At 51.4% G+C, this 12,142-nt stretch overlaps 1 protein-coding gene across 1 annotated transcript in view; it reads left to right on the forward strand.

Annotated features, from left to right (window-relative positions):
* Window positions 1–3,968: 3,968 nt before the first annotated feature.
* FRMPD3 (FERM and PDZ domain containing 3) overlaps window positions 3,969–12,142 on the forward strand; it is a gene marked incomplete at its 3' end in the record, with an annotated part of 94,543 nt that continues 86,369 nt past the window's right edge. Inside the window, exons 1-2 of the mRNA XM_072957785.1 lie at window positions 3,969–4,055; window positions 4,172–4,261. Of these exons, the coding sequence (XP_072813886.1) occupies window positions 3,969–4,055; window positions 4,172–4,261 (177 nt within the window). The remainder of the gene's footprint in view (window positions 4,056–4,171; window positions 4,262–12,142) is intronic.

Below are 12,142 nucleotides of genomic sequence, written 5' to 3' on the forward strand. Positions count from 1 at the left end.
GATACCCTGCTCTTCACTGACTCATCTTTTCCTGGGTGCTGGTGAATAGCTGGGCTGCCCCAGCAGAGGCAGATAGTTTACTGTCTCTAGAAAAGGCTAGCAGCCTATCCCCACGGTATAACTCCAGCTGAAGGCTGGGCGTCACAGCTTTTTTGGAGATACTGTAACTGTCGCAGTCAAATTGGCGTAGGTTCAAATTCTGGATTAGGCCCTACCAGCTGGACGATCTTCTGGAGATTACTTAACCTCTCTGAGCCCTCATTTTGCTTTAAAATAGTCATCATCATAGTACCTACTCCCTTGGGTTTATTGTGAGGATTACATGTGGAAAATACATGCAAAATGCTAGCACAGTACCTGGCCCATAATACATACCCAATAATCATTAGCAAGCATAATTATTATTACTATTAATTGTCATTACGTGGCTGGAATCCAGGTTCCACTGCTTATTGCTATGTGAGTCTTGGTTTCCCCCTCCTCTGTAAAATAAAGATGATTATGTTCCCTAAGTTAAGAGGGTTGCTGTAATCGTGAAATGAGTTAATGCATGTAAAGCTCTCAGGGCTGGCTGGAGGTCCTACCAGGGAAGTAGAACTAATTGTATCCCCTGGGATGAAGAACCGAACTCCTTTTCCTAGGAGCATTAGCAGAGCACCCAGCTCGCAATGAGTGATGGGTTGATAAGTGGTAGTTGGTATTACTATTATTACTGAAGGTCAAGAGAGTCTCTGTCCATTTATTCCTGGATTCTCGGTTAAAGGTGAGTTGGGTTGCTTGGTTGTTAAGTATTGATTGCAGTCCAAAGTGCCAGTGAGGCTGGGCTGCCTCCATCTACTCTCAGTGTGCAGGGGAGAAAAATAGCGCCACTTATTAGCTTCATCTCAATGTATTGATTTCAATAGGAAATAGACTTCTGGCTGGAAGATCTTCATTCATCATCCAACTGTTATGAGATTTGAAGAGACTAACTGCTTACCGTGAGGGGATCATCCTCACCAAATTTCCATGTGACTGGATGAAGTGTCTCAGTTTTACATGCATGTGTTTAATTTGCTGCATTGTGGCACAGGGTTAAGAATGTTGAAGAACCCTCCCTGTACTCTGCCTCCCACTCCTCCTCCTCCCTCATTTCTTTTGAGCGTAGGGAGTGCCCATAGTTTGTCAAACAACAAAAGAAAAACAAATCCTGCTACATGATTCTCTGATTCTCAGGTGGCGGGGCGGTCGGTGGGGGGATGGGCAGTGGTGAGTTCTTTCGGAAATGAAATCAGCCAATGTACATGCAGGACTGAGAACTCATTTGGTCCAAGAGTAAGGCACGATGCAAATGCTACACCACTTCAGACTGGAATTAAGCACAATGATGACAAAACAGGGAGACGTTCAGTAGCTGACTAGGAGGAAGATAGGTCTTGAAAAAGACCGACAGCTACCATTGACTGTGACCTTTTATATTCATCATCTCATTTAATACTTCCAATAACTCTGTGAGGTAGGTTCTGCCATCATCTCCATCCCATAGGTAAGGCTTAGAGAGGTTAAATGACCTACCTAAGGTTGCACCTGTAATACGAGGCAGATTCTGAAAGCTGTGTACTTAGACTCTATTCTAAACTGCACGATGCCTCACTGCTCACCCAGGAGCCTCACACATGCAACTGACCAGTGACACAGTCCCTCCCAACACTCCCTCCCTTCAATACCCCTTATTTACTTGTGTTTACTGCATAGTAGATTGACTGGCTAGCAGACGTCAGAGTCGTAAAATGCCTTGTTTTAGTTATTAACCAGTTGAGGTTTATTGTAAGCACTGGTACAGACTAACTCGTTGGTGTGTGCTGTTCATCTTATAATTAATAAGGAACAAACTGGGTAAGGATCAGGGGACTCTAAAGGGGATGCCCCTGCCCCCGAGACACCACTCCAAGGAAACCAGCCAGGGACTGTCTGGCTGCAAATAGCATTATTCATACTGGACAGCTGGTTCCCGGCTCCCTCTCCAATCCCTGGAGACAGGAGGCCAAATCTTTCCTGTTTCTCTTCACCTCTCTTTTTTGGAAGGATTAGAAATCAAGCCTGAGTCACTTCTCTGGCTAGACTAGATTTTTTTTTTCTGTACTAGCTCAGAGTGTCTCTGGCTCGACGTGTGACTCCATGTGTGTGTCCCCGTGTGTGCACTGTGCTCTCAGAGCATCTTCTTGTGTGTGGGCCTGCCTGTGCGTTTGCCCAGGGATGCTGTGTGTTTCTCTCCCTGCGTGTCTTTACTTTCACTTACCATCCATTTTTAATAATTCCATCGGCTTGTTTTTCCAGCCTAGGCTACCCCCATCCAGATGCAGGGAATTTCCATCCTTTTTTTTTTCACAGTAGGAAGTGCCAGGAAGGAAAAGTGTGCTCTGTGGATGGATGGCCAAATCTGCTAGTCAGCTACTCCACTGCTGATCCCAGCTGCCGGGAGCCACAGAGCCCTGTAGCCTCTCCTCTGTATCCTGGAAATTCCACGCAGCTTACAAGCCCATCCTTTTGCCCCATGATTGCCCCTCAGTAGCCCTCCAACCTCTTCTGAGGTTTTACCCAAATACTTAAATAGAACTGGAGGTGTGGAAGAGATCCCGACTGAGCTGTGTCTCCCTTTCCCAACAGCCTCCCTTCCAGAGTCCAAGCCCACAGGGGAAATTGAGAAAGGCTCACTTTTCACCCTGGAACTGCGGGGTTCGAGTGCGCCAGCGTGAGCTGTGTCTGTGAGGGGCCTCTGACGCGCGAAAATTCACCACGCATTTGGCATCGCAAGAGGCTCTTCAACTCCACCCCTTCCTTCTGTTTTTCTCTTCCCTGGCCTCAGATTTGCCCTCCCAGACCCACTGTCCAGTTTCCCAGTCCCGCTGGGTCCCCACTGAGGCTACCTTTTGGGGGAGGAGAGTGACCTTTCTTCTTGGTCTCCAAAAACTCCTCCAAGGGGGTCTGGAGACAGCTGGGAGACCAAGAGCCTTTCTTGAATCTCGGCTGCTACATGTTTAGTATTCACAGCGTGTCTCTAAAAAATGTCCTGAGATCATTCATCAGGCACTGTGCTGTGTGCCTAGCTATTCTCCTTTGAGGGTGTGTGTGTGTGTGTGTGTGTGTGTGTAGGACCCTCCCTCCATCTGCTGGTGAAAACAAACACGCACACACACCTTAACCTCCTTCCTTTCTCACCAAACCAACCGCATGCTCTAAGCGGACCTCTGCCAGCTGGCAGATAGCTCCCTTCCTGAGGTGGGCTCCAGGGCCGGGCCTGGGCTCGAAACAGCTCGCACTCCGGTGCTGGGGAGAGGCGCTGCGAGCAGGAGCCGGAGCCTAAACTCAAGGTGCGTGTGGATGTTGGCGGTGGTGACCAGAAGGGGAGCTGCAGGGAGGGCAACCCCAGCAGAAGGCTAGCAAACAGGGGGCGAGGGGGAGCTCGGGGAGGCAAGGTCAGGGGCCAGGGAATGGAGTCCCGAAGCGAGCGTTCCCGTGGCCCCTTCTCCGCAGTTCACTCCCCACCCCCACTCCCCCCCACTTTCCCGGGTTCACTTTGGAAATTGTCTTGCCCTCTTTGCTGCCAGCAGTTCCCGGCAGAGCCCAGCCGGAACGGTCAGGTTCAAGAAGTGAGGCAGCGCCGGGCTGGGTGGCTGGATGGCTGGGTCGTGTCTTGGGAGATTCTTTTCCCCAACTGTCAATTTTGTGCTTATTTTTAGTTGTGACCCGAGCCGGGAGCTGTGCCTTTAAGCCGCGTTCCCATTCGGGGAAACCGACGCCCGCACTCGAGGGTCGGGAGGCGCAGGAGAGGCCCCTCATTCAGTACGCCCCTCTTTCCTCCCCCTCCCCCGCCCCTCCCCCGCCCCCTCTCCCCTCCCTTCCTCGGCCGTCCGGCCGCCTCGCCGCCATCCGTCACCTCGCCGCCTGCCGCACTCCTGGAGCGAGCGAGAGACGAGCGAGCCACGGCGATGGTGCCGCCCGCGGCGCAGCCATGGAGCCCGCCCGAGGAGCCCGCGCGCGCCGCGGCCAGCCTGTCCGCAGCCCGCCGCCTGCGCGCCAGCTCCCCGCGTCCCGGGCCAGCTGCTGCCGCCCCGCCAACCTTCGCCCGCCCCGCCGCCCGGCGCCACTGAGCCCCACGCCCGTGCCGGGCTCGGGGACACGGGCACCCTAGTCCCGCCGCCGCCGGCGCTGCGCCGCCGCCGCCGCCGCCTTCGCCGCGCCACCGAAGAGCAGGAGGAGGAAGAGGAGGCAGAGGAGGAAGGTAAGAGGCGCGCAGCCTTCAGGGGGGCGCGCCCGCAGGCTCAGCCCGGCCGGGGGTGAGTCGTGGCGGGAGCGTGCCGGCTCGGGGACGACGGGCACTTGGGCGCCCCCGGGAGCCGGGGCCAGGGCTGGGGGCGCCGAGCGGCGGGCCGCCCGGAGTTTGGGCGGGCGGGGGGAGCGGCCGGCGGCGTGCCCGCTGCCCCGGTGAGTCGCCTGCTTGGCGGGCTTGCCTCGGCCGCCGCCGCCAGGGATGCGGGGTGAGGAGCCGAGAGCATGGGAGTGCGGCGCGTTCATTATGGAGCCTTTGTGTGCGCGCCGGGGCCGTGGGCACAGTTAGGAAGCCGGCGAGACGCGGGGCCTGGCTGCTGGGAGGTGGCCACTTAGCCGGGGTGCCCCGAGAAGCCCGAGCCCCGGGGGTGCCAGAAACAGCTGTCTGAAGCATGTGCGTGGTTCCCGGGGCCATGTTCACACGCGGCCACGGACGCACACACACGCACACACAACCGCACCATATACCCGGCGCTCAGCTTACACAGTCACCACCCTCCAAAGACAAAACACGCACACACACACACACACACACACACAGCTACAGTTGCCCTTCTCCCACCAGGATGCTAATAAAACAGTCACCCAAACACATACAGCTACATACCTCTCCCGAGCACCAATAAAACATGCACACACACACAGACACACACACACACAGACACACACACACTCATATACATACTCACTCACTCCGCTACTCCCCAGCCTGCTGCTTTGGAGCTTGTAGAGTATATATATGAGTGCGTTGTCTCAGAGTATCACTGAGAAACTGCAAGACAGCAGCACATTACTGCAGATCCAGTACCTGCTGCCCCCCCCAACACACAGACACAGCCAACCCCCACCCCAGGCTACTGTAGACCCTTCACCAGGGCCCTTAAGAACTCCATTCTGGCCCAAAGCGTCCCCAACTCTTGTAGTCGTGCCTGTCCCCCGAGCTCCTGGGCCTCTCTTGCACACACACCCATACACAGACTGAAACCACTGCAGGGGCAAGAAGGCTTGACACCTTTCATTAGAAGCAGGTGGCATTCCCACCCTTGCAGCTGCCACCAAAGAGCCCTTGATCACCATGCACGCTGAATTCTACCGGGCCTGCCCTCTCCCCCTTGGCATCTTAGTCCAGCTGCAGAACCCTGGAATCCACCGGGTGGTCTCAGCAGCCTGCAGTTCTTGCGGAGGGCGGGGCAGTCTCTGGACTCCTGCCCATTGGAGAAACTGCTCTAAGAGCAAGGCTCCCTTGGGGGCGCCCTTCTTGGGGTGGAGGTTAAGGGACTCTGCTGACTCAGAAAGAAGCCCCAAGTGAGTTTTCCCCGCTGGAAGTCTTGGGGTAAAATGCACGCACTTTGGCCTAGAAGATGGGGGGTGGCAATTCAGTCACTGGGGCCCTCAGCTGGGGGACCTTGCCCCACCCTCCCCTTCCCTGCCCGGCAAATTCACTGCAGGAGAAACCCGGGGAACCCAGTTACCAGATTCCCAGGAGCTGAGAGAGGCTTTCCAGGAAGCCTTTGCTATTTCCCCTGAGCGAAAGGCTCTCAGCTTTCTCCCGGGAGACCTCAACAAGACTTTGCTATGCCCAAGCAGACGTGCCAGCTCCTACCTAATTTCGTAGCTTATTTTTTTTTTTTTCATGTGAGAGAAGCAACTCAATCTCAGCAGCTTGGTGTGAGGGTACCCCTGAGGTGAAATAAGATATAATGTGTGTGTGGAGGGGGAAGCAAGTTTGTGGGGTGGGGGGACTAGTAGGTTTGACTGGTTTGAGTAGAGACGCCAAGTAAGACCGTAGCCCTTGGTAAAATAGTGACAGAGATGGCTTCGACGCCAGAGCTCCTTCCCTACACCCCTCCCGTCGGCTGCTCTAGGCGCCTCTGGGTCCCCTCCCCCACTCCCTTGGACGTTTAGGTGGGGCGTTGCTCCCAGCTCAGACAATAACTGATGATGGTTTGCTGCCTTCACCATTCAGGTAACATTTGCATTTTCAAAGGAGGCCGAGGAGCGGCCCCATTGGTGGGGCTTCCAGGCACCTGTGGCAGGACCCAGGCAGGAGCAACTGTGGATGATGTTGCCTGTCTCTGTCTGGCCCCAAGTTATGCGTGATGCGTGTGTAGGAGTGGGGCTGTGGGAAGGTGGGATGTAATTATGGAGGACTTGGAGGCCCACAGAGAAAAGGTTTAAATTGATGTGAGAGGCAATTGGGAGCCACTGCAGGATTCTGAGAAGGGAGGAGATATGAGCCAAGCAGGAGAGAAACACTCCTTGCTGTGTGTGGAGGGATCCTCCTCTCTCTTCCACCAACTCCCACCTCTACAATTGCCTTACAGTTGTGAGCTAATGGCCAGCAGAGAGAAGAGACCGGCCAAAATAGGGGGGCAGGTGCCCCAGGTTCCTGGCTTTCAGCATCTCCCAGATCTGAGCACCCTGCGGACTGGCTGGGCTAGCTGCCCAAAGCCAGCAAGTGCCCCCATAAGCACCAGCTAGTGATGCTGTTGGTGCTGTGGCATTGGAAAGTGCAGTGGAGCTTCTTCCTCCCTGGGTGAGGGGGCTGAGGACTCCTAGGAGGCTGCAGGCCCCATTTTGAATGAGTCTGGGGACCTCTCTCTGGTGAATGATGCAGTCCCAGGGTCTTGGGAAGTGAGCTGTGTGGCCCGATGGGGGATTTTGCCACCAATGAGGTCCTTTGGGAGCAGTAGTAGGTTGAAAAAGTGCAAAAAGAAAGTCCTGGGATTGCTGATAACAGCAGCAAGCTGGGTGAGACAGGAGGGGGCCTGGGTGGGGGGGTGGGGTGGAGGTGACTACAGGGGGATTTGGGGAGGCATGAGCAGAGGAGAAGCATTGGTCCAGCATTGCCCCACCACAGTAGTCTCCCCCTCAGACCTTGGAGGGAGCACAGTGGATGCAGGACAGCAGAAGCACTCTGAACCCACCCACCTCAACTCTGCAGAAATAACGGCTCCGCAGCCAGCACTGGACAAGACACCCTGAGAGGGCATGTCCAATGCAATGGAAGAAGATCCCTGTTCTTTCGGAGCCTCTAGGCTAGCTGAAGCCACAAAACACATACACACAAATTGCACACGGTACCTACAAACTGACACACACACACAAGCATACTTGCATACACATTCATGTAGATACACACATATACACGTACACCTGGAGCAAACTGTGGGAAATGAAGCTCACGATGACAAACTCGGCTTCTAGGGGTTTCTGCTTTTACAAAGGCAGTAGAAATCACTTTTAGGGGGGCTGTGAGGGTCCTCATCAATAAGGGGTGAAGACCCTCAAGTTGAACCGGCCCCTGGGAGGAAGCCACACCCAAGTTAGCTTCAGCTGAGGTCCAGGCTATTAGCATTCGCAGCAGAAAACTCTGTTCTGGCTCTTCTCTCAAGGACTTCTGTTTTCCTTCCTACAATAAATTCAAAAAGGAAAACATTCTGTTGTGTTAGCAGCAGCCAAAACGAAGGACTCTCAAAATGGGCTGGACCTTGCGGCCCTGCTGAGAAAGCCTAAGGCTAGGGGCAGAGGGGAGGGGAGGGGAGGGATCAAGGGGAGGGAAGCTCACCGTCTTCCCGCCTTTCCAGTCCCCGCGTCGCCTGAGTTGGTAAGGAGAGGGCAGGGGTCTTGGGATTCTGTATTATTTCCCACCTACAACAGGCAGCGTCCCCCTTTCTGAGGGCAGCATCCTTACAATGGAACATTATGAGCCCAGGGGCACGCTAGTGCCAACTCCCCTGGGCAGTTAGAAAAGGAGCTCGGAAATCAGAGTGTGGGTATGACACGGGACAGGGGGAGGCGAAGGAGGGGGGTGCTGCCTGTTGTCTGTAGGAGCCAGCATGCCTGTTTGTGTTTGCGGTGATGAAGGTGAAATGAGCGAGCTTCTCTGTATGCATGCCCTGGCCAGTGACCTTTTCTGAACCTCAACTTCACTTTGGCATTAGCCACACTGCCAGCCACCCCGAGCTTTTTGAAGCCTGCTTGGTTTGCAGAAGTGGAAGGGTCTCCTTCCACCTCAGTGACTCCTCCCTTCATTCCCTGTTTTGCTAGTGACTCCTCCTACCCCTCAGATCTGGGTGTCCTCTTCCTCTGTTTCTACCTCCTCTGTTGGCAAGGACGTGCAGCCGTGCATCATGGTTTCCCCTCTCATGCTTCTCCTGGCTATTCCCACTTCCCTAGCCCAAACTTAACCCCTGTCCTATATTTCAGTCCTCTGTTCCCACCTTCTTGCCGGACATTTCATTTCCCCTTGGATAGTCTGCCATCACGTCAGACTCAATATTCACCAACTCATCCCATTATCTCTCAGAGATGCCTTATTCTTTTGACCTCTCTGTTACACCAGCTTTCTAGTCTCCCAGACTAGAAAGCTCAGAATCATCTGACTCTGCCTTGGTCCACCTCACCCTCTACCACCACCTGGTGTCTACACTGCACTAGTCTCCTTTTTGGTCCATAATACACACTGCCAGATTAATATTCCTAAATATCCTTTATTCATGACATGTATGATCAACATCTTTGAGGTGGTGATACCCGTGGGATAAATTTCAGCTTCCTTAGCCTGGTATTCAAAGCTCTTCTTGAGTGTGTATTCTTCCAAACTTATTTCCCACTCTTGGACCACATCGTGGATTCTCAAATGTTAATGTGTCTCCAAATTATTTGGGGAAACTTGCTAAAATGCAGATTCCTGGATCCCACCATCTGAGCTTCTGCTTTGGTAGGTCTGGAGCCAAGTCCAGTAATATACACTTCAACAGATTCCCTCCAGTGATATTGATGTTGATGATCTACTTGAGAAACACAGCCCTATATAGACTCTCTACTCTGGCCAGATTTCTTTCCTCAGGGTCTCCTAAAAAAATGTCTTTTGTACGTTTTTTAATTGCATCTGTGCTCTTGTTCATGCCCTCCCACTCAGCAGGAGCGCCCTCTCCTCTCTGCCTGTACTCTTCTCCTATCCAATATCACTACACTTGTCCTTCAACTCACATTCAAATTCACCTCGTCTGTAAAGTCTCCTCTGATCATTCTAGACTGAAGGCATCTTTCTCCTTCCTCTGAACTCCTCCAGCACTTACTGTCTCTAAAATACATTTGGGAAGTATGTCACTGATATACCCCACTGTAATTGTTGAATCATTAATTCATATATTCTTCAAATGCAAATATAACGTCTTATATGTCTATATCTCATCTCCATTTTAAGTTCAATGAAGGAAAGAGCCTGGTGTTTTTCATCTCTCTTTTTATCCCCATAGCACACAATGCCTGACACATAATAGGTGGTGCTCAATAAGCATTTCTTGGGGTGGATTGGATACTAGTTAATAGTAGACAGGAATTCTGTCACATCCCCCCATATATCAGTTCCATAAACGTTTATTGAGCATCTATTATGTGCCAGGTGCTGTGCTTATTGCTAGGAAGGATACAAAATGAAGGAGGACCCTTGTCTTCCTCAGTCTTGGTCATTTTCATTTAGCCGGCCTAGTGCATATAAGAGGTCCTTACTAGATATTTGTTGAGTAAACAAATGAATTAATAAGTGAAAGGAGGAAGTTCAGGCAGGAATCACTTGAGCAAGGACATAAGGCAGGTATCCTAGAGAAATGAGGTAGGAGTGGAAGATAAAGCTAAGAAGGGAGTCTGGTCTGGGATATAGTGGATGACTATTGCTTTTGTCCTTTATTATGAACATTTCTCCAAAACAATAGAGAAAAGAGTACAATAACTCCATATACATTATCCACATTAACTTTGCTTCATTTATCCATTTTTTTCTTTGCTGAAGTATTTTTAAATAAATCTTAAACGTCAGTCATGTAATTTCACCCCTAATATTTCTCTACATATCTTTGAAAAAAATGGGCATTTCATCATATAACCATAGTACCATTAACACATCTAATGAAAGTAACAATACTGCTTTTGTATCACCCATTACCCAGTCCTCACACAAATGTCCTCAACCATCTCAAAACACATTTTCCAGTTGGCTTGTTAGAATCAAGATCCCTAAAAGCTCCACACATTACATTTTGTCATTATGTCTTTCAAGGTCCTTTTGACAGTCCCCTCTCTTTGACTCATTAGTAAAGTCATGTTAGTTGCTCTGTACACCATCCCATGTTCTGGTCTCTTGGCTTCCTCCCCCTTGTTGTCATTTAGCTTGTTCCACTATCTCCTGTATCTCTAGGCTTGATTAGCTTCAGGCTCATTTTTCCCCCTTGGCAGATTGATTAAAAGGGGGCTATCTGGGAGGCACGAAGACCAGTCAGGAGGCTGTTAGAGTAGCTGGCAGGGGATAGAAAGAAGGAGGTGAATGGATGGGTTTTGGGGGTTAGAAGAAACCTGATTTACCTACCAAGTGGATGAGTGGGATGAGGAAGGAAAAAGAGTCAAAGATGATTCTGAGGCTTTGAGCCTGTGTGATGTGGATAGTAGTAATACCATCATATCATATCTGAAAGATAGGCCTTTAATGAGAGCAGCAGGAATCATGGTTAGATGAAAGGAGGAACTTTCTCACAGTAATAAGCCATCTGCTCTGTTTTTTCCTGATAACACTGTCTTTCCCAGAAGAATTTTGATTAGTGGTACAGCTAGAAATTTGGGCCCTCCAGAGCAAAATCAGAAAGAGACTCCTTATTTTTGGTTAACTGCCAAATAATTAAATTCCCAGGCCCTAAGCCTTGGGAGGAGGAGTAATATGTACACCAGTGGACAGAGAAAAGATAATGCTGATGTTGCCCTGGCAGATCAGCCAACTGTCCCATCTCATCATGGCTTTCAGTCACCAGTCTTGGGTGGAGGGACAAAGGATGCCAGGGCTTGGGATTTCTGTAGACTCAGCCAGTGAACATAGCTCCAGACCCACGTCCTTCCTTAAGGTCCCCCAAAGTCTCCATCCCATACCCACTTCTTCATTCAGTATTGAGCCTGCAGCCTCTTATGCCCTCGTGCGCTCGGGCAGCAGTGATCCTGCCAAGGTCAAAGATTGCCCAGGAGCCCCGGGCGATTCCCTGGGCTCTGAGAAAGCCCTCAAATTATGTGGTTGCCTCAGTAAGAACATGCTTCAGCTGTTGAATCAGATCAGTTGGAAACTACTCTCAGCTCCATCCGATTTGATCCTCATTCATAAAACCTCTCCCTCCACCTCTACCCAGCTCATCTTTCTTCCTGCTTTCTCTTCTGCTCCTCCCTCCCTGCTCTGTCTCTTCCAGCATACATTTATTCTCTCGACTTAATCAAACACTGGCCCCTGCAGCCCACTGTGTCTCAGATTGATCCCTTAAGCAGCATTATTGATCACTCTGAAAGCCTTAGGAGGTTGGAGCGTATGGAAAACTAGAGAGCCAACAACTGATTGGCTGGTGAGGCCTCTCTGGGCAGCCTCAGCTCCTCGACCACTTTTGAGAACGTGGAGGGAATGAACAGAGAAGATCCTCAGAGGGCCTTCATTCATCTCATCCTTCCTTCGTTTCAGAGCTAAGGCAAGAGCACAGGAGTCTCTTAGCGCTCCTGGGTATAGCCCTATGTGATGGTGAGAAGGAGAGAGCCAAGGGCCTGCTCTTTAGAAATTCATAATTTAGCAGGAAGATCATACTTATTCATATGAAGCAGCTAAGGAGAGTACAAGTTGGGAAACAATTACATACCACACTATGTGCTCTAAACAGTAAGTACTGCAGGGGTTCAGGGCACAGAGAGAGCAAGCAGTGTGGGCTGGCATGGTGGGATAAGGCTTCCCAGAGGAGCTCGAACGTGAGTTCGGTTGCAAATAATGTCTGAGACTGAGGAGATTGTTGGCCAAAAAAGGAGCAGGCTT

This window comes from Vicugna pacos, unplaced genomic scaffold, assembly GCF_048564905.1.
Source record: "Vicugna pacos unplaced genomic scaffold, VicPac4 scaffold_76, whole genome shotgun sequence".
In the NCBI taxonomy this organism is placed as follows: domain Eukaryota; kingdom Metazoa; phylum Chordata; class Mammalia; order Artiodactyla; family Camelidae; genus Vicugna; species Vicugna pacos.